Source organism: Crocodylus porosus, unplaced genomic scaffold (assembly GCF_001723895.1).
Source record: "Crocodylus porosus isolate Cpor-Errol unplaced genomic scaffold, CroPor_comp1, whole genome shotgun sequence".
NCBI classification, from domain to species: Eukaryota; Metazoa; Chordata; order Crocodylia; family Crocodylidae; genus Crocodylus; species Crocodylus porosus.
The window spans coordinates 43,508,584-43,530,703 of record NW_017728947.1 but is presented as its reverse complement, the minus strand read 5'-3'; the positions used below and the strand labels follow the sequence as shown (position 1 = coordinate 43,530,703).

General features: G+C 42.8%; 1 protein-coding gene across 5 annotated transcripts in view; it reads right to left on the bottom strand.

Moving 5' to 3' along the window:
* Window positions 1-22,120, bottom strand: part of CUNH11orf49 (chromosome unknown C11orf49 homolog) — a 126,503-nt gene that overhangs the window by 62,179 nt on the left and 42,204 nt on the right. For all 5 annotated transcript variants that reach the window (XR_002103979.1, XM_019551506.1, XM_019551508.1 and 2 more), the window contains one exon: window positions 15,646-15,776. Coding sequence is in view for 4 of the 5 variants with exons in the window: in XM_019551506.1 (XP_019407051.1) it covers window positions 15,646-15,776 (131 nt within the window). In the remaining variant the exon portion in view is untranslated. The remainder of the gene's footprint in view (window positions 1-15,645; window positions 15,777-22,120) is intronic.

Below are 22,120 nucleotides of genomic sequence, written 5' to 3'. Positions count from 1 at the left end.
AAAAAAAAAAAAAAAAAAATCAGGCTCCACTGTGGGACCCTGACTGAATACCCAGGGGCAGCCCACAGTGGATGCCCATGAAAAGGCAGAACTAAATACATACTTTGTGTTGGTATTCCCGAAATCAGGGGGCTGCTCACCTGGCCAGAGGCCCAGGGAACATGGGGGAGGCAGCAGCCTACATAAAACCAGCCCACAACAGGTAAGGGATTTTCTACAACACTTGGATGGTTTCAAGTCTGCTGGGCCAGATGACTTGCACCTGAGAGTCCTGAAAAAACTGGCCGAGCTTATAGCAGTGCCACTCACCAAGCCGTTTGAAGAATTGTGGAACTTGGGAGCGGTCCCAGATGACTAGAAGAGGGCCAATGCGGTGCCCATCTTTAAGAGGGAAGAGGGATGATCCTGCAAACAACAGACCTGTCAGTCTGACCTCGGTCCTGGGTAAAATATTTGAAAAGTTGGGTAAGGAAGCCATCAATTACAAGCTGGTAACTGATGAGGTGCTAAAAAGCAACCAGAACAACTTTGCTGAGGGTAGATCATGCCTGATGAACCTTGTGTCCTTCTATGACCAGGTAACTAACCATCTGGACATCGTCTATGACCAGGTAACTAACCATTTAAGTTGACATCATCTACTTAGACTTCAGTAAAGCCTCTCACTCTGTCTCCCACGGGAGTCTAACAAACTGGAGGGTACTGGGCTGGACCAGTCTACAGTGAGGTGGGTAGACAACTGGCTTAGAGGCCGCTCCCAGAGAGTGGTAATCAATGGGATGGCCTCATCCTGGAGGGCCATCTCCAGTGGTGTCCCCTAGGGATCGGTGCTTGGACTCATGCTATTCAATATATTCATCAACAACTTGGATGAGGGGGTGGAAAGAACAATGATTAAGTTCATGGATGATACCAAGCTATGGTGAAACATAGGCACAGAGGATAGGGCAAAGATCCAGGATGACCTTGACAGACTGGATTTATGGGCAGAACAAAATCAGATAGGGTTTAACAAGGAGAAGTGCAAGGTCCCTTCACCTGGGCAGGAAGAACCCTCACCCACCTCACCAGCCAGTGGGTGGTGGCCCACTGGCTGGCACAGCATCTGAACAAGACCTGGGGGCCACGATTGACTGGAAAATTAATATAAGTCAACAGTGTGACGAGGCTGCCAGAAGGGCAAATAAAACTCTGGTATGCATCAGCCAATGTGTAGCCAATAGATCCAGGGAGGTACTCCTCCCTCTCTATTCAGTGTTGGTGAGGCCTTAGCTACAGTACTGTGCCTAGTTCTGGGCACCACACTTCATAAAGGATGTGGATAAGCCTGAGAGGGTACAAAGAAGGGCCACCTGTATGGTTAAGGGCATGGAGGGTAGGCCTTATGAGGAAAGACTCCAAAAACTGGGCCTGTTCAGTGTGAGTAAGAGAAGGCTGAGAGGTGACTTGATAGCCACCTACAAGTACATCGGGGGCATCAAGAACTAGAAAAGCAACTCTTCAGAAGGGCACCTCAAGAGAGGGTGAGGACCAATGGGCATAGAGGGTAAATTCAGGCTAGGCATGAGGAAAAACGTTTTCTCTATAAGGGTCACCAGAATCTGGAACACACTCCAGGCAGAAGTGGTGCAGTCACCCTTTTTGGAGGTGTTCAGGATGAGGCTGGACAGGCACCTTGTTGAGCTCATCTGAGCCCAATACTTCCTGTCCATGGCAGGGGACCAGATCTGATGATCTTACAGGTCCCTTCCAGTTCTATGTTTCTATGATTCTATAAATCTCTCTCAAGTACTTTTTTCCCCTCCCCAAAATTAGCATAGCTCCCTTTCTTTACCAAAGACAATACCTGTGCCATGTCTGAACTTGGAACAGGAATATGGTTTCAAATTATTGGGACAGTTTTAATTTCAACTGTTGGGGTATGTTCCTATTCTTAAAAAACTTAAACAAGAAGGAGTTTTCTTCAAAATGTTACAAGAATTATCTTTTAAGTGCTTTGCTCTACAGATACAAGTCACTTCAAAACAAGAAAATTAAGCTTTCTTTACATTTAATTCCCTCCCCCATGTGTATATTTAACACAAGGTGAAATGTTTTCATGGAAGCAAGCCAGATGAACCTTTGCATGGATTTTTACAGAATTAAAGAGTTAGTTACAAGTAACAATGAAACAAGGGTTTACCCTTTTAGGCTTTGGTATATGTAGTCGCAGCTATGGATGCCTCAGCCAAAAAACCCATCTGGTTTAACACAACGGTGGGCTAATACTGTCAGGTTGCATAGGAAAACACAGGCATATCACAGTACAATTACTTACACTGTAGCTTTGGGAATCAGGATTAGAATTCAGGAATCACCAGTTTCTACTCTTATACTCATTCTACCTCTTTCTCAAAGCATTTAATCAACTCATGGCCAAAAAGTAAAATATCTTCCACTTCTCATAAATGAAAATCTGACATGCACACAGGCATCATGTGGGCTGAACCAAATTAATGACATCAGAAACATTGCTCTGAGCATGCAACACCTGCTTAAGCAGACTTTTACTGTTTTATGTGTTCTTGTAATACAATACCATAATGCACTGGGTAAGTCAAGCAGATAACAAATACTATTCTTCCAATAAGGAAAAGCCAAAGGGCAGGAAAGGATGATGAGAACCTTCTATTTTTAAGACAAGTACTATTCCAGAGGTGAGACTAGTTCCCTTGATAATCATGTCTAACTGCTGCATCTGCTGGCAATGTTTATTATTGAAGAAATGGTGTCCTAAGTTGGAATGGACTTTCTTCTATATTCGTTCCGCAGGCTTTCTGCAAGATAGTGTAGCTGGACTTCCAGAGAAAATACTTAAGAAATTATAAACATCAGCCTACCAAATCCTTAAACCTACCTATAAACATAAGCTTAGTCTTTTTAAACTGTCTGGAGCAGGGAATCCTCTGCTAAGTTATTGTAGATCCCAAAAGTGGGGAAGATTCAGGAAGAGAAAAAGGCTATTTAACCAGCAATCTTTTGCTCAAGCTATAATCATTAGGGTTATAGAATGGGGAGCACAAAAATGGAGTAATATAACATAACCTGAAAGATTCCTCTGTTTGGGGATCAGTGAATTTGGGGATAAGGGGTATAAGCCCAACTTTCCCAAAAACATTCTCTCTGACTCCCACATAATCTTTTTATCAACTTCCCCTATGCAATGGCAACTGAAATTAGTATCCAGGTTACCCAATTATGTCCACAGCCCCTGGCACAGATATATTTCCTGTAGGTCAGAAGAGGCATCAATAAGTACAATATAACCAACTGCTATTTTTTAAATTTGAGTTTCATCAGTACTGCTGCTCCTTTTGCCATGAAATAGTCTCTTTATAGTAATCTCCAAAATCCCAGCTTGCCAAGCTTAAGATCCAAAATTTAGCTATAAACTTGCTCTTTCAGCCAAGTTGCATTTCACTGAAGTTCAAACGCCAGGTTACATCACTTGGCTTAAGTAAAAATGATTTGGAAGATGGTTATCCGTGGAACAGACATAAACAGAGAATCTTGAACAGGCCCCACGTTATATGTGACAAAAGTGATCTCTAGCCCTAGGGGAAGGGGAACGCAGTGTTCGTAGTCTCTTGAAAAGATATGGTTCAGTGCGACTGTGGTGAGGCAAGCAGTAAACAACAAAGGAGAGCAAGCATTTTGTAAGAGTAATTATTTTGGCTTTACAATAAAGAAAGAGGGATTAAAAGATAATTAAGCACACATGGTACTGGCCAATTCGGGCTCCTTCAGAAGGGAAAAATGTATCACCAACTTTTGTGTTAGAAGACAGGGAGCTTCCCAATATAAGATACTTCTAGAACGAGAACTTTGTGTTTTTTTCATATTAGTTAGCAAAGATAACCTTGATGTAAGGTACCTTCAGAAAGGGAAAAGACTTTTATTACTAATCCATTACTACACTTGTATATCTGGGGACTTTTTACAAAGGGGAGGCATGTCATTAAGCTAGCATTAGCTGACAATGTATTCTATTACAGAGATGGCAAACTGAGTGACATATGTTAGCTATTCTAACTCGCATCTTGCTCAGAATTTAAAGATTCCTAAAGGGCCAACACGGCAGATGGTAATTGGGTTAGAATGTCAAAAGGACTAAAATTAGAACAGGAAAAATGTGAATGATCTTGAGATTAGCTTTCGGTAAGCTTGCTTCTCTGTCAGAGCCAAAGCATGCACGCACGCATGCACACACACACACACGCATGCGCGCGCACGCACAATGGTCTGCAATTCTCAGCAAAACCAGGAGCATTGAAAATCTTTTAGAAGGATAAAAAGGAGTGGGCATTTACAGTTCTTTAGCAACGCTGCAAAGAAACCATCTGAACAGTTGTGTGCATGTGTACATGTGCATGTGCTCTCTCTACTTGCCTGACAGCAATGGAAACCTCTATCAATAAGGAAGCACAGTTGTGCACTTTAAAGCATAAGACTGTGAGTTCAGAAATTATGGTTTTATCTCAGCCTGTATGTGATTTTTTAAAGAATCTTTTCATTTATCCATGAACTTCACTTCCTTAATGTTTTGTAAAATGCTTGAAAGTCCTCAGATGTCACTGCTAGAAAGGGAAACAAATATGAGTGCTAGGAAGGGAAAAAAGTGTTGCCCAGAATTTGGAAATTAGAAGATGTCACGCACTTAGACTTCTTTTGGTACTGAAACAAGCTCACAAACCTCCTCTCCCACAAACCCAACCTTAAAGACAATTATGTTGGGTCAGTCATTTTGAGAGCAGCAGAAAACTAAATGAATATACACATACACACAAAAAGAAAGACCAGGAAAATGAGATTAGCAAAGGGAAAGCAAGTATTATGATAATTAGCGGCTGAGGATGTAAAAAGAAATAAAGGCATGGTATGCATTTACATAGTGAAAACCTGAAATGGTTGAAACTAAAAAAAATAAAATTAAATTAAAAAAAAAAATCAACCAAACTATACAGCTTCCTATTCAGAGACTCCCTGCCTCTTGCCCTCCACAAACATGTGCATACTCATATAGAGCTTTGAGGCACTCCCCATCTTTCCCCATACTTCTGTACTTCTCAACAAAACCAGATGTTCCTCTTCATTCTGTGTACAGACAGAGGGGTGGTGTTTGTGTTATGTTTTGTTTTTGTTTTTAAGTTTATTTCATAATTACTTTTGCCCTAGTGCCTCTGGCTTCTGTTTTAAAGACTTATGCACATTCTTTTATTTTGAGCTTACATGTAAGCCAAGAAGGTGAGATGAGAAAAAAATGTGCCTTAATTAAATAAACCATGCAACCTTGTAACATCAAGATTTTTTTTCAGAGAAGAAAGGAAAGCACTTACCCCTCCTGGGGAGAAAGGTTTCCTAATTACACATTTAATTAGGTAAAAGAATAAAGTGTTTTAGATGTTATAGTTTACAGGTGATTTCTTATTCAGACGGCTAAGATTTTGGCTCATGCTTAGTTCCCATTGCAGGAAACTTAAATCAACCTGCTCCACAGTTCAGTAGGGAGAGAGAGAGAAAGAGGTTTTGCCATGCTAACTAGGAATCCTCCTCTAGCTAATCAAGAACAATGTTATATATACTTTATACTAGTTCAGTAATTTTTGGTTGGTGGCTTTAAGCTTTACTGATGGCAAGATGAGGGTGTGGAGGCAGAGGTCAAAACTGAAGGAAGGGTAAGACGCAGCTGTCCCAGGGTAAGACGCAGCTTTCTGGTGGTAGAGGGAGCGTAAGCATTGAAGTGGGAGGCGTGCAAGGTTTTGAGGGTCCTGAGTGAGTTTGGTATTACTGCTGAGAGCATACTTTGGTTTGTCTTCTTCATTTCACATGCAGATTATTAAATTCCCCGAAAGTCAGGTGAAACATAAAAGATCTGGTATGACCACAAAGCACATGTCAGGTCATACAGTATAGGAGGCCAGGCTCTGGTGCTCATTTCTGTGCAGAAAAATATACTCCAAGCTGTCTAGGATAGACTCTTCAAGGTTGTCAAACAACTAAATGATACAGACTGACTGACCTTTTCAAAATGCTCTTGCCAGCAAAGAATATCATGTAAATATGATGAAGTCATGGTATGACATAGAAGGCTTGGTCTCCAATCTGCATGGGAAGTGGGAAGGAACTGAGAAATACCTCCTAGTGGACCCAATGACAGAAAAGGGACAGTTTTCCCCTGAAATCAGTACCACTCTCTGACAACTTACCCCCTGCTCAGGGAGCAGAGACTAGGCTCAAGAGTCTAATGTCCCCTCAGTTTGAGTCGGAGGCTATGGCTACAGGAAGCAGCATAGCCACCTTATCCTGCTTATTAGTGAGTTAATTAGTCTAGGCTGAGTGCCACCCCATTACGGTAATACCCCTAGCTTTGTGCCACCTAGACATCTCCCTGGAGTCAACAGCACATCATTTCAGGAGGTGGGATTCCCTGAGGCGGATGGGCCTGAATTTAGAAAATGGAGCCCAGAATGGGCTTCTCTTGGGGGCTGGGAGGAAAGCAAAAGGAGATATGTCCCCAGTGCACCTTTATGGTCCAACTTTCCTCACCCACACAACTTGAAACCCTTCCATCCCTCACTTAGCACTTCTTTGTGTTCAGGGAGCCACAGTAAAAGAGAAGCCAAAGACGCAGGTGCTGTTGCTTGGCAGAGTTAGCTTGACTGGGACTCCAGAGACAGGGAAAAGTACAAAGGGGACATATAACAGAAATCTATCATAGAGCTGGGAGAGTCTTCCTGCTTTATGCAGCTAGGCTACTGGGTCATATCTACGTAGGGTGGCATGTTTCCCACTTGGGGTACAAATACGCACAATTGGACTGGACCATGACTTTTAACATCTGAAAAGGTAACCCCTCCAGCTACACAGCATCTAGCACCATGCTCAAAATTTAGCAAAGAGAAATAAACAAACAGAACTTTAAAACTGCTTTCAGTAGCCATGGTATTCTGTGGTGATTTCCCATTTGGGATGTGAAAGTTGAAACGTTTAAAAGTATATTTATACTGGTACTGCATTATTGGTTAATGTTTAGCATACGGTGTAGTCTGGGGGAGAAGGGAAGTGGCACGGTGCCTCCGGAACAAGAAGGTGGCAAGGGAGGGAGAAAGGGTGGGGGACTAGTACCCATAGCCTATGAGGTTAAAGAGGAAAACAGAAGGAGGCCTAATGACTCATCAATTAAGCAATTAGCTGGTGCTGCCCTCCACTGCTTCACATGGGCTGTGTTGTCTCTAGGGGCCCCAGGGAGTGGCTCCCAACAGCAGCCAAGTCGGAGCTGCTGTGTTATCGGTTAAGCACTGATCTCATGTAATTAGAGGAGGTTAAATGGATAATAAAAATGGCAAGGTTCTTTGAGTGGTGTCTTTTATGAGATCAACTGAGTAGCTAGAAAAAGGTTTTAGGCAAGTGTTCAGGTGAAATCATGCTTCTTCAGGCATACGGAGTCTCTGCTGGTCTAAGACTCCAATTTTAAAATGATATTTACATCCCTATTTCCCATCATACTTATCACTCAGTAGGGACCTACCCCCACCTGCCAATTGGTGGGGGGGCCCTGCTCGTGGCTTGCTCCTCATCAGCGTGGTGGGAAAAACTATGGTTTTAAATATGGCACCATTTTTGCCTCCCACCACTGACTGGTTGAGGGGCTGCAGACAGCCTTGCTGTTTGCTGCTGACTGGTAGATTAAAACTGTGGTTTAAAACTGTGGTTTTAGCTTCCCTGCTGATCAGAAGGGAGCAGGGGGGTCCTCCACTAAATCAGCAGCGGGTAGAGAGCAAAGGGCAAGGTGCGTGTGGGTGAACATGCAAGATTAGAGGAGGTGATGCACACTCTACTTCCACTGTGAATTTGGTAGGTCCCTACTTATCAGGCCCAACAGTTCTTAGCTGGCAAAGGCTAGCATCACCACAGGCCAGGTACAAATGTAAAGAGAGGAGATACTCTAGATCAGCGGTTCTGAACTGGGGGTACATGTACACTCAGGGGGTACGTGAAGCCTCATCATGGGGTACATGAGGTAACGTCACCTAGAATTAAAATGTTGGTTGATAGTAAGCAGCAGTAGCAGTGTTCACACTAATAAGTTTTGGTATGCTTTGGCATTTGACACTAAGTGGGGGTTTTTTGCACAACTTTTTCTGTGCACAGAATAAATAAAGTTTGTTTAAGATGAAAAAATCTTTGTATGAGTATCTGCCGTTTTTATAATACACGATTACATGTAGTTTGACATAACAATTAATTTCCCATTGAAAGGGGGTATGTGAAGTCTCACTCTAAGACCAAAGGGTATGTCTACTGAAAAAGGTTCAGAACCGCTGCTCTAGATCATCAGTAACAAGAACTTTACAGTCCGATTCACTTAACTATAATTAGTGGTGCTCAGCAGCACAAGACATCAGGGATTCTGTAGTGAATTGTAAAGAAGCCCCCATGTACTAACTTATTAGGAGGTAGATGCAAGTGTCTGTCGGGAGAAATATTTTTCTGCTCTAGAAAGAGGCTCTTTCCTAATATCAGTTTTAAAAGGTATTCGACAAAGAATCATACAACAGCACAACACAGATTCACTGTCTAACTGCTCCAAACTGGATACAAACTGCTCCAATACACTGCTCCAAAAGGATTAACAAAATGTTGTAACGTCAGACTCTAACCAGCAAAAGTACATATTGCAAGAGGCAGAGGTTGAAGAGCGTGTGATGCATACATTACAGTACTGAGTCATAGAGCCAACAGCAAAAGAGAGAAACTAGGAGGCCTCAGTCTGAGGGTAAACAAGTTTTGAAACTCCAGTGTAAAGAAAAAAAATAATTATTTCCTCAGCACTAACTGCAAAAAGTGTCAGCATAGCAGAGACTTGTGTTTCACAGGGGGTCCAGCTCTCTTCTAACCTTTTCCAGGAGTTTGCATTAAGATACAACTTCAAGAAAGCACAGGTTTGGGAGTATATATATAAAGGGATCAGATCAGGACATGAAGCAGGAAATCTTCTGGGATACTATGTTGAATTCTGTGCACTGCAGACCCTGAAAGCACTGATAAAGTTCAGGTCTGGATAAATACCGTGAACAGCATATATTCTACACCTCCAGCTTAGCTCACTGAGTTAGAGATCACTGCAATTTACCTGGATGCAATGCAGAAGTTCCAGCTTGCATAAAATACAAATATATATTACTTCAATGGGAGGGGCTTTAGCAAATATATAATTTCCTACTCTTTTCCCTCCACCAGCTTCCAGTCTGCTTTAGCTGTCAGTTCAAACCATTTCTGTCCTGATCTTTAAAAGTTATTAGTGGGTCAGGACCAAGTTCCATCAGTGATGACATCTCTAATTATAATTCACCAAAACAGCCATAGTTCTCTTGGACAACACAGCTCAAGTGCATGAGAATCAGAAAGCAAAGGTTCTCAGTTAAGGTTGTCCAACTATAGAATAAGCTTCCAAAGACGACATACTAAAGACAGAGTCTAACCACCTTTAGTGTATGGTGTATTTTTTTTTCTCCCAGGAAAAGCTTCCCCAAAACCAATAACCAAAAGGTTATTAACAGCTCAGGTGTAGACTATAAGCAGATCTTAAAAATCAGAGGAGGAAGAACAATACTTCATGATGCCATGTTTAGTCTTCATTATGTAACTCTTTGTCTTGACTAAGCAACTGTAGATGACATGACAGCCTACAAAGGCTGTAAGCACTAGAGAGAAGAGTAATTTAGTATACAGAGTTATAGCTGGCACTAGCAGGAATGAAACTAAAAAAACAAAAATATTTGCTAAATCTCAGTGTAGTCTTGTCAGCATCTCTGGAATAAGAGATGGGAGTTGGATAGCCCCTAAGTCTTTCCAACCTCTATTTTTTATTAATTATATAGATATGGTATTGCTCTAACTTTTGTAAATATTCCAAGCTTTCCATGGGTCTGGGCAGTCAAACAGAATTGGCCACAGGTGTAGCTGATGTACTGTTCCCTCCAGTGGGTCACAATCTTCAACACAGGTTCATTACAGAGTTGTTATGCTTGGTTTAAGGTGGGTGCAAAGCACCTGATGACACTGATTCCAGAAGGGTTACTCTTCCATCTTGGCAGTTGGGAATGCAGCCATGGTGAAGTAACCTATACATACAATGGGGAATCTGAAATAGTTAGAAGGGGAATATGAAATGATTATCCCCAATATGACATTGACTATAGAGTGTAGTGCTTATGGGGAGGGCTAGAAAACCCCCACAATGGCCTCTCCATACTTCTTGCAGTTTTCTGCTTCAGTGGTTTTTAGCATCTAAACCTGACACTTAGCTCCTTCTGTATGGAAGGACGGAATCCTGCATCTGGATCAGGTACTCTGTCTTTCTTGGAGGCAAGCATCATACTGAGGTAACAGCAATAGCTGATAAAATGCTCCAAAGAAAAGCAGGGGTCTGGAAGGACAGAGTTTGGCTCTACACCAATTCAAGGCATGCGTGTGCTGATGGCCCTGACTGAGCCTCCCTCCTTCCCCACGTGTTGGGCCTGCAACTCTTAAAGTAAAATGCCTTTAATTGGCTGGAGAATATTTAAAAGAAAGGACAAGGGAGGGGGAAAAAACTTTTTAATTAAAACCAGAGAATCACCCAGACAAGAAAGCCATGGGGGTAGGGAGAGGCACGTGTTGACCTTATGAAACTTTGCAGCAGGTCTTGGTAGGGGCTGTTTACACTGCAAAAGCACAGTTTTAATTAAACAGTCCCAGAAAACAGACAAGCTCAAAGAACAGGTCACCTAGATCTCAAGAGGTCACTTTAAGCATAAGCAGAGTGGAGACAAAACTCCTACTCATCTGACCTTCCTTTGGAAGAGCCTGTTGTTGTTAAGACGCAGTTCATTTGTACAGTATCTCTCAGCATGCAAGCAGATGCCCACCATGGGAGATGTTTTGTGTACTAAATCTGAAGTAATGGGGCTACCATGACCCCACAGCATTCTAGCACGAGACCGCGCAAATCTTGTCGGCAAGAAGGCAGGCCAGGGAGCCTATAAAAACACAGTCCACTTCACTCTCCTGATGGGGGATTATATATCGAAATAAACTCAACTGCATTCCCATCAATGTGTAGAACTCCAGATTTGTGCACACCTACTTAACCAGGCTTATCATTAGATTGGCAGAAAACTGTTTAAAATGAAGTCCCGTACCCAACACATACACTTAGGTGTGCCATATTAGTGTGAAAGTAAGGCAGGGTGGCACTTTGGAGACTGATTCAGAGAGACATGAACTTTCATATGCAACAGCTTTTGTCAGATATTATGAATGGACTGACAGAAAGAAAAGACTATATATGAGGGGAAGGGCATGGGGGAAACTGACTCTGCTAAGATCAACTGATACAAACAAGGCAATTAACACACTGTATCACTGTCAAACCCCAGGTTTTTTGATTTGGCTAAAGTTTTACTATCTGAAGAGTTTTTGGTTACTAGCATTTGATGTATCACTTTAAATAAGACCTGACCCACCTGAAAATGACCAGTTCAGGAAGGTGGGATAAAGGGCATGCAATCCAAAAACTGGAGGCCACTGAGAATTTCTATGCTTGGGTTAAGTCATATAAAGTAAAGCTCTCCATGACAGCTAAGACACCATGAAGATAGGGCACAAAATGGGAGGGTGAAACCTGGTAGTAACTTCAAGAGAATCTTTTAATGTTAGTATACTTCTTACTTGATCAATAAATAAAGCAAAACTGTACAAGTGTTCAGAGTTCCAGTATAAATTACTTCTAAAAGGGGAAAGGGGATCCTTTGCTGAAGCTACGTGCAGCTCTTTGGACGGGAGTTTCATACGCTTTGTGAGTGAGCTAAGACAGCTCATAGTGAAGTATGTGCATGCTAAGTCATGGCATGTTTATTACAAGATTGACAGGCAGAAACAACAAATGCCAGTGAAAGGATGTTTTCTTATACAGTGGGAGCAGCTAGCAGGCTGGTTGAACTGGCATTTCTTTCCTTTGCTGAACTGTCAAAGATACAGGTGGAACACCACTTCCAACATGGAGCAGGTTACTCTGAAATCCCATTATAACACCAAAACAATATACCCCTTTCTTATTTCCCAATGTTTGTGCTTGTAGAAGTTTAGAAACTGCATCATTCTGTATTATAACTTTCAGTTCTTCCTTCCCTTACTTCAGTAGGCCGCATGTGTATATTTAGTCTCTTCATATATCCTCATTTGTCATATTATGTTACATATCTCCTCACTGGGCAGGTATTTATTTTACATAGTTGTTTTCGGGGGGAGGGGAAGAGAGTGCCAAAAAATAGCAGTCACTCATTCCAAACCAGAAATTCTAAATTTGAATAGGGGATAAAAATTGAGAGCTTATGCCTGGCAGTGAATTATTTCCTGGCAAACAAGAACCAAGCAATCACACAGGGAAACAGAAAAATGCAACAAATTCAATCCTGAACTAGGGAAGATTAAGAATAGCAGAGGCATCCGATGCTGAGAGACTTAAGGCACTGAACAGAGGGGTGCCTCACCCAGAATAAATTCTTAGAAGCAGGACTGATCCAGAGGATTAAAATCATGAAATCATGATTTTGTACAGAGAGAACATATGTTTCCCTAGTGTTGCATGTGGAAGTAGTATCAAAATCAATATACTGACAAATCCAGTCCCATATTACCCATGTGTAAAGACATGCAATCCTTTATGTACTACTTGTGTTTGTATGAGTTGGTAATTTGTCAGCTGTTTGGCTCTAATGCATAAAATATTGGGTGATGTTCTGATCTCTCTTGTGAAACAGTCTAGAAGTTATTTTACTACAGGTGCATGGAATAGGAATTCAAGTGACCCATCTGAAAACACTGCTTGTTGCTAAGACACATTTCAGCCTTCTTATTTATGGACTAGAAGTTCCTAGTAAATAGGATGGAGATGCATGAAAACAAGATTAGTGTGTAACTTCTGTCTACAGAAAGAAAAAGGGTTTGGAGAACTCTGTATGTAAGTGGTTGGATGAGTTACTGGCAACACACACTCTAATGATGTATTGGTTTCTACTTCTAGAAACAAGACACACATCTGTTCAAAGTCCAAGAAGTGCATTAGTTATCTAGTATTTTTTCCAATTAGGATAAACAAACTGTCTTGAATTCTCCTTTCAGGACCACACCCAGACAGTAGTTATGGACATTTGGACCTTTGCTTCCAGACCCCACAGCTATGAAGGGCTACAAATTCTATTCGCTTCCTTGATTTATTCATTTTTTTCATGCAAATATTAGGAATAAACATGAGACATCTTGAATGTTTCCATCATGCAGACAACATCTCACTGATCTTTGCAAACTACAACATATACTGTCACTGACCTGCTTTGGTGTTTGGATGGGGTCAGTCAATGGCTAAAAAAGAGCCAACTAAACCAGATAAAATGGAGATTATGCTAGGAGCACAAGTGAAGCACTTGCTACTGCAGAGCTCTCTCCATAATTTGTGGACACATCCTCCACCAGCAACAGACCTGACTTTTTGAGGTGCTCCTATATTGCTCATAGGCACTGGGATCTCTCAAAAATAAGAGTGGGTAGCAACCTATGTCCCATATTTGTTCCCAGTGATCTAGCCTCAAATAGTTCACACCTTCCCTACCTGGACTGATGTCAGACAGTTTACTCCAGAGGCATAAGTAACAATTTTTAAGCCCTGGACAAAACCATGCTGGTAGTGGTTTTGGGGAGAGGGACACAAGACCTACCTACCTACTTTGTGGTCAAAAACCCTGGCTGCTGTTACTGCCTTGCTGTCTGCCCATCTCCAGCTGCTGCAGCAGCAGTTGCTGCACAGGCGGTGTCCCTGCACCCAGCTGCTGCTACCAGGAGTCTCCACTCAGGTGCCCCAGTTAACTCAGGGCTGGTGCCTCATGTCATGCATGTACTTACCCCTGTTATACTGCTGGTTTACCAGAGCTTGAAAGCAGTATCCCATGTTACCCAGATTACAGGTAACCTTGTAAGTAGGCTATTGATAAGCGGCAGAAACAAGTCTACAGTCCAACCTTTTATTTGCTTGCACTTCAAGGCACTAAAACAAACATTAATCCCAAAGTCCATTTGGCTAGGAAGACTCAGGAAGTGGGACAAGGGTGGTGCACAGATTGGCAGGAAGTCTTTTTTAATTTGCTGAGTTCAACAATTTTTCCTCTAGCCTATACCCCATATTTATAGATGGCTGGTTCTAATATTCTAATAAATTATCTCTGATTGGTTTTATTTAAATTTCTTTGTTCCACTGAAACTTTTGGTGCTGGACTGACCCAGATCTCTTGTGGACTTGGAAGGTGTCAATTAGCTGGGATTTATATCCTTGAGAAAGTAAAAGGGAGGGTTTCTCTCCTTTCCTTTCCCACTGCAGGATGCTGTTCAATGCTGTTCTGCTTCTTCTTTACTTTAGTTTATGGTCTTCTCTGACAAGGCTGTTTTGTTTCCAGAAATCATCTAAGCATCTTAAATATATATATCTATTATAACAAAATAGTATCTAATACATTTAGTTACATCAATCACTACTACACTATTTTAAGATAAAGCTATGATATAGTATATTTGGATTATTTAATGAATAGTATTCCCTGATAATGTCTCTTTCCAGGCCTTGTGCTTTGTTCAACTGCAGACCATTTCTGGTTCAGTTAGCCATATAAATGACTTTCTTTACTTTGCTAACCAAGCTAGTTGTCACATCTGCAAAAGTTCATGCTATGATCACTCAGAGACAAGCTTTGGGGACTTCTGCTTAGCCACACTTCTGCAGCTTGGCCTAGGCTCCTTGAAAATGGCCAAGGCTGGCAACACATGGTAGTGATGGGTTACTGAGAGCATGTCTGCTGACTATACTGGCTTTTTCTAGATCAAGTCGAGTTTGCCTTTTGGTCCTTATTTTCAAGGATCTAAAAAATAGAAGAGACTGGAATTCAGAATGCCTAATGAAAAATGTTACCTTATTCCCCATTGCCTGCGTAACTCCTAGGAAACAGTAAGAAGCACCAACCTTTAGGGTAAGATATGGCCAACAAATAGAGTTTTGTCTAGGTGTAGCCAAAAGCTCTGATATTCACTGCAGAAGGAACTCAAAACAAGTTATTATAAGCCTTATATTTGCCAGTTCAACACAATTTGACCTTGCTCTTGTATGAAGTAATGCAAAGTATATTTAGTTTAAACAAAAAGGGTGGGATATAAAGAACCTTTCCCCCAAGAGAAAGGAACTAATCTAGAACATCACTTGATACTTCCAGTCTCAAGTTGTTTATTAATCTTGGTGTTGCACATACCAGAGTGTTGGGTACAGAAAGAATTATAGAATAGCATAGAGTAGAGATTACAAATGTTAGAAATCAGAAAATATTTCACTATTACTGCCTATTGCCTGTGTATTGGGCAGTCAACAGATTAGGGTGCAGAGTTATTGAGATAATGATGGATTTCAAGCAGTGGGAATTGGAGGAAAGTGGGAGGGAATTAGAGAGAGATGGCTGGGGGGGGGGGGTTTCCCCACAAAAAACCCCAACAAAAAAACAACAAAAACACCCCAAACCTAACCCTTACCTCCATTTTTGCCCACTGTTCGGAAACATCTCCAGAAAGTCCGTAGAAAGGATGCCCTATTATGAGGGGTGGCTTGGACAAAGCTGAACTCTCGGAACAAAATGTGAGTTCCTTGACGCACGCTGTTAAAACTATAGAGATAAAATCAAAACAGAAAAAATGTTAGAAATCAGAACCCAAAATGGACACCCTCAGACCATCTTGAATGGTTAAAAAATAATAAGAATAAGAATAACAACAACAACAACTTTGGAAAATATACTTTGCAAAACTAATCTCCCAGCTTTTACAGCTTACCTTCATCTCTTTCCTAGGCGGAAGCCTATATGCAAAAGTACACCCTCAATCTCAGGCTTCTATTATACGATTTAGGGGCTCTTGAAAAGCCGAAACACTTATTCTAAAATAACCCAAGGGGTGTCCAAGGACCATTTGAAAGCTTGAGTGACTGAATGATGCATCTTTCTTCCTCCTTAGCTGACGAAATAGCTGGAGTTCTATTACCCTATTTGTCCATCTGTCCAGAATACATCTGCCTTTTGCGCATTTGAACTGAGCTTCCTTTCCCTCTACAACCCTCCCTGCAACCATGACACACCCATCTTAATAAGGATATTAGGATTTTGCTTCCAGAGAACTGGTACTTTCTTGTATTGCTGGTGCAAATTACCTTTCAGTTTTGGCAAGATCTTAACGGCAATTCAAAGTGAAGCTGACAAATGCCTTTAGTAAGGAATGTCTCTACAGTCTAGTTTCCTAGGAATAGGCTTTGATAGGCAACTAGTTTAAGTTTTATTGCCTCATGCTCAAACACAAGTGATGCAATATTTGAGTTGTAATCAGTACGAAATATCCAATAAAATACTGGTTTAATAAACTCGTAATTAGACTTTCTTCTCTCTCTCAGATTTTGAAGAAGCATTTCTGTTGAGTTCATGTGTTGTAAAGGATTAGAAATGCCCTTTTAAGATTAAATGAAAATCAATATGCAAGAGACAGAAAGAAATATAAATATTATAAGCCAAAGTTGCTATGATAGGATCTCAAATGAAAAAAGGAACCATATATGCATGTTACTGTGCTTCTTTCAAGTAGGAAGAAAGATAGGCACTTCAGAGAATCATTAAAAGACTCCCCCAGAACAGCAGCATAGTGGATCTCTTGTAGAAGGGCTAATGAAAAAGACTGGGATTCATTCTTGATCACAGCAGAGCTTCTCCATTAGCAACTTCCTCAAAAGAAATAAAAGCTATTAGTTAGGGGAAATCCCTTGGTTAGCTATTTTTATGAAACAAGATCCTGTATTATAACTTGATAGTCAAATAATTTGATTACAGACATACCCTTCATACTATAGAAAAGGTCTCTTAAACACAATAGCAAGTAGAAGTTAAAAGAATGGTTCTGATGTCATTTAAAAAACAATGAAAAAATTATATTGTTGCATTATGGCTCAAAAAATCATTGGAAAGAGAACAGATTCTACCACCATGCTCCACAGATAATACTTTATTAAAATAATGTATTTCTTATACCATACTAGAACAACTGTAATTAATTCTAGGGATGCCTCAAGAGAGAGCATCATGAGATTTTTTAAATATAAAAATCAGAAGCCCTATAAACAGAAACGAAGTTAATCTGATTTTTTTTCACTAGTTACTTGGCAACACTGCTACAAGTCTCGACTCCTACAAATTTATCACAAGTTTCACAATATTTGGTCTTTTTCCTAATATCCCAGCTCCTGGAGACATGTGACTAGATGAGACTCCGAGTTTTAACTGGACAAAGGGCGTGTGTAGACGAAATGAGGGGCATGCGTGCATGACACTTTAAAGTGGGTTAAATGCTTTTGCACTGCTTTAATGGCATTGGTGTTTGCATGCGTTGGAGGTGTACTGTGCATTAATTCCAGCCACTGTAGTACATTCGGCGGCATAATGCACCTTAAATGACTTTGGGACGCAGCAAACTAAAACACCTCAGAAGAATTTTAGTTTGCTACCCTACAGCCATGGAGCAAAGCACCAGACTCCATGCAGCTCAGGGGCTGTGCAGGCAGCCTGGCAGCAGCCTGGGAAAGCAGGTTCCACCAAAGGAAAAAAAAAAAAGTGGCGAGCCTGATCTTCACCACCCCCCTCCCAGAGCCTGCCTGCCTGCATGAGTACCTAGTCCTTCCCTCCGTGGCTGCAGTGCCCCCTGGGACTGCCTGAGTCGGGTGCCTGCAGGTGGGTGCCGCTTGGTGGTGCCACCGCTGCCACGGAAGGAAGCACCCCCACAGCCCAGGGACTGATCTGCCTGCCAGCAGTTTGCCTTCTCCTCCCTGCCACCAGAGAGGCAGATAAGACATGACTATACATAACATGAGGGTTTACTTCAAGCTAAATTGAAGCAGAGTTTTTAAAAAACTCACCACTTCAATTTAGGGCAAAGTAAACCCTTGTTTTGTCTACGCACACCCTTAGTTTCTACTCCCCACAACTGCACAGAAAAAACTTGAGTTGCTTTTTCAAGTTATCTCATGATTTCTAAGACAATACAATTATTTTTGCATTCTTGGGATTGGCAATGCTGTTTCTCTAAAAGTTACAGGCAAGTTTATTAAGCATTGTCACTTGTAGCACTGGAATGTAAGCCAGAGGCACCATGTCCGGGCATAACTAGAATGCAAAGGCTTAAGTATGAATTAAATGTACTCTTATTCCATAGTAGACTGCTCAATTAGTTTGCTGCTCAGTCTCAATAGGTGAGAATGTAAATAACTTCTATTGGCAGCCTGCACCTAAAGTAAACAAGTGTATGCCATCATGTGTTCTTGCTTATATGTGAACGGTTATGTCACCTCCCAAAGATTACAACCTTGATGTGGTGGAGAGGCTTGTGTGCCATTGGTGACCTTGAATGGGAAGTCATCCAGAGATTTCTGATCCTGGTAGGGGTTGCCAGTGGTGGCAAGGATGACAGTGAGGTTTCCAGACTAATAGCAATTCAAAAATAAAAATAAAATTCCTCAGTGGTGGAACAGGTAGATGAAGAAAGAATATTTCACAGTGGCTTCAGAGGCAAATGAAGGCTGCAATGGAATAGAAACCTCCAATCATCTAGGTTTTCCTTGCCATCAGAAAGAGGTCTCCTTCCCCCAAAGTATCACATGGTTGCTGATGCACACTGCACCCACATGTTAAAAGAAGATGCAGGCAGGTATTTTCCATCAATACTAAATCCTACAGCGATGGGCAAGTAGCGACAGAAAGCCCTTAGACATGGGCCTTCATGGAAGCAATGGTTTTATGATGGTAGTTTTGTATGTTGAACTGAGGTGTGCAATTTGGCAGCTGCAATCTTGACTGAACAGACCTATTTAGGGTTCACTCTACTCACTCCACATGGGGAAGGGGATAGAAAAGGTGCCCTAAGCATAGTCTGTCTCATTTTACCTTACTGGAAAACTGCATCCAGTGGAATCACTCTGTCTGCAGTCCAAATCAAATAATGCAGGGGTTCCCAACTTTTTTATGCTGTGGACCGGCAAACCGCAGACCAGAAGTGACCAGCATACTGCAGGCAAGCAGCCAACCCTTTTTTATACTGAATTGGCTGCCGGACTTCTGGGTCTGCAGCAGAGAGCAAAGGCGGAGGGAACTGTCAGTGGGTGCAGGGCATGGGGCCACAGCTCTTGCTGCTATGTGTGCCCTGGGAGGGCTGGGGGGCTGCGCTGGGCTCTTCTTGCGGAATGTGCGCCCCCCGATCTGTATGCTGGACAAGAGCAGCAGCCTGCTTTCATCTGGTGTGCAGATCTAGGGGCACGCACCCCCTAGGAAGAGCCCGGCGCAGCCTCCCCAGCTCACAGACCTCCCGGGGTGCATGCAGCAGCAAGAGCCATGCCCCACGCTCACTTACAGTTCCCTCCACTTTGCTCGCTGCTGCAGCCCCAGGAGCGGCTGACGCCACCTGCCTGCAGTCCCGGATTTTTGAGAATTCCGGATTTTTGAGTGCCGGATTTATGAGGTTATAGTGTACATGCACTGTCTCTCACAGGAAACATTTGCTTTAGTTAAAAAGAAGTAAATAGTGTCCTATTGTACAGAGGAGCTAGGTAAAACTAATTATTAACTTATAAGAATGTTAAGCAGGATCAACAAAGCTACTGGAGAGGCAAGAACAGTTAAGGCTGTCTGGATACTTTCAGACTATGTTATAGAGCAGGGGTAGGCAATTTTTTTGGCTGGAGGGCCACTTAATGAGTTTTGGTGAGCTGTCAAGGCCCACAAAGGTAGCCCCCCTCCTAGACATGTGCTTCACTCTCTGGTCACCATTTTGAGACTGGAAGTTCCACCCCAACCCGTGACCTTTGTCACCAGAAGTCCTTCCCTGGTCCCTGGAAGTACTGCTTGGTGGGGGAGGGTTGCCATCTTTGAACCAGAAAAAAACAAATCATACACTAAAAGTCAAACACCTACTGTAACATATTTTAATTTTATTTAAAAAATATTTTTGTCATGATTTGTATTTGTGTAGTATATCTAGAGGTGATTGCATAATAGTTAAAAAATTAAGTCTTACTCTTGTACATTGTTTGTGGGGGACTGTGTGGAGTGTGGTTGGGGATGAGTATGTGTATATGGTGTAGGAGAGTGTGTATGTGTAGGGGGGGTTGTGGCTATGTAAGTGGGGAGGCCTGGGGTATGTTCCAGGGTGTGTACATAAGTAGATGGGTTGTGGGAGCAGATTGGGTGTATAAGGGAGGGTCGGCAGGTGCCAGGTCCCTCCCACATACTCCCCACCATGGTACACAGGCCCTCAAGTTACTTGTGCACAGGCACTGCCATCCAGAAGCATACACCTCTGGTTAGAGCTGCACAGAGCAACAAGAAGCACAGCCAGGCCAGCCTGCCTCAATTGCGCACAGCTCCCCGTGACACACGTGCAACTCCTGGCACTCGTGCATCACCAGGGGGAAGCCCCGTGCAATGGAGCCAGCTGCCTTCCATCACATGCAGCTGCCAGGACTCTATCGGAAGTGGTGGGGAGCCCCACCCCCTACTTCCCTGGCCACAGGGAGCAGGGAAGGGAGCTGGCTCCATCAGGCAGGGCTTCTTGTTGTGGTGCACAAGTGCCAGGAGCTGCACATGCATTGAGGGGAGTCCTGTGCAATAGAGGCAGGTTGGCCTGGCTGCACTCCTTGCCACCATGTGCAGCTGTGGCCAGAGCTGCGTGCCACCAGGCAGCAGTGCCTGTGCAAGCCACAAGTGCCCCGATTGCCCATCACCTCCTGCTGCTGCCACTGGCAGCGGGGGCTGTGCACCACTGGGGGGGTGTGAGGGTTCCCCCACACCCAACCACCCTCCCTCACACACCATCCTGCCCACCTGAGCTTGATGCTTCCACTGCCCCCGCCAGGCATGGGCTCCATGCTCCTGCCAGCCCCATGCTCCTTGGCCTACCCCCAGCTGCAGCTTCTTGCCTGCAGCTCTCTCTCCCTCCCTTCTCCCCTGGGGGCACTGCAGCTGGGGGGGTGGGGCAGGGCTAGGAGAAAGAGGCTGCAAGTAGGCTCTGCAGCTCGATCAACTCCAAAGTGGAGTTCGACCTCCCCCCCCAACTCCCAACAGGCGAACGTCAGTTGGGTCGGGGGGGCCGGGGGGTCACTAACTCATGGCACTTTATGTAAAGCAGCATGAGTTAAAGTAGGGGCCTGCGCATCTGTTAGCACCCATTATTCTGTTCAGCACCAGTAAGAAGATGGTTTGTATACACAACAGAAAGAGCCACTTTTATCCTTAGCTACTTAAGCAACTACTTTTAACATCTAGACATTTGATGTAACAGCCTGCAGGGATATCCTCTGCAAGGAAAAGAGTTTGGATATATAGATATATATTTTTAACAAGCTCCAAAACTGCTGATTTTAGATCTAGCAAATACCTAATTTTTTTGCCGTTCTACACAACATCTCAGATGTAGATAAATTTGCACATTAAAGTTCCCAAGAATGAGATCCCTGACTCATCCAGTTGCACTAGAAATTAAACTAAAGCCCTCATTAGTTCACTCTAATATGCTGTTAGCACTTGTGCTATACTCAAAGGTTTTGTTAGGTAGATGGACAATCCCTCCATTAGTAAAAGCTGCCTTTCCCACCAGTGTAGTGAGGGAGAGAGAGAGGGAAAGGAAACACCACATACAGAATCTTGGCTGACTGTGGAAGACGTGAAAGGTTTTTACAGTGGGGACTTCAGCGTGTTTTCTCTCCTTGCCTTTACATGCGCCACAGCCACCAAACCGCAGAAAGTAGTCTCTATAGGATGCCAGCACCGGGAAGGATGTGCCTTGCAACATATTCACTTTGTTTGTGGGATGGGTACAAGCACATTAGAGGAAGAAAGAGGGTTCAGGAGGACACAGTGATAACACAGCCAAAACTCTCAGAAATGGCTATGCTGGGAACTCCAGCACTCAGGTGCTGCTTCGCTGA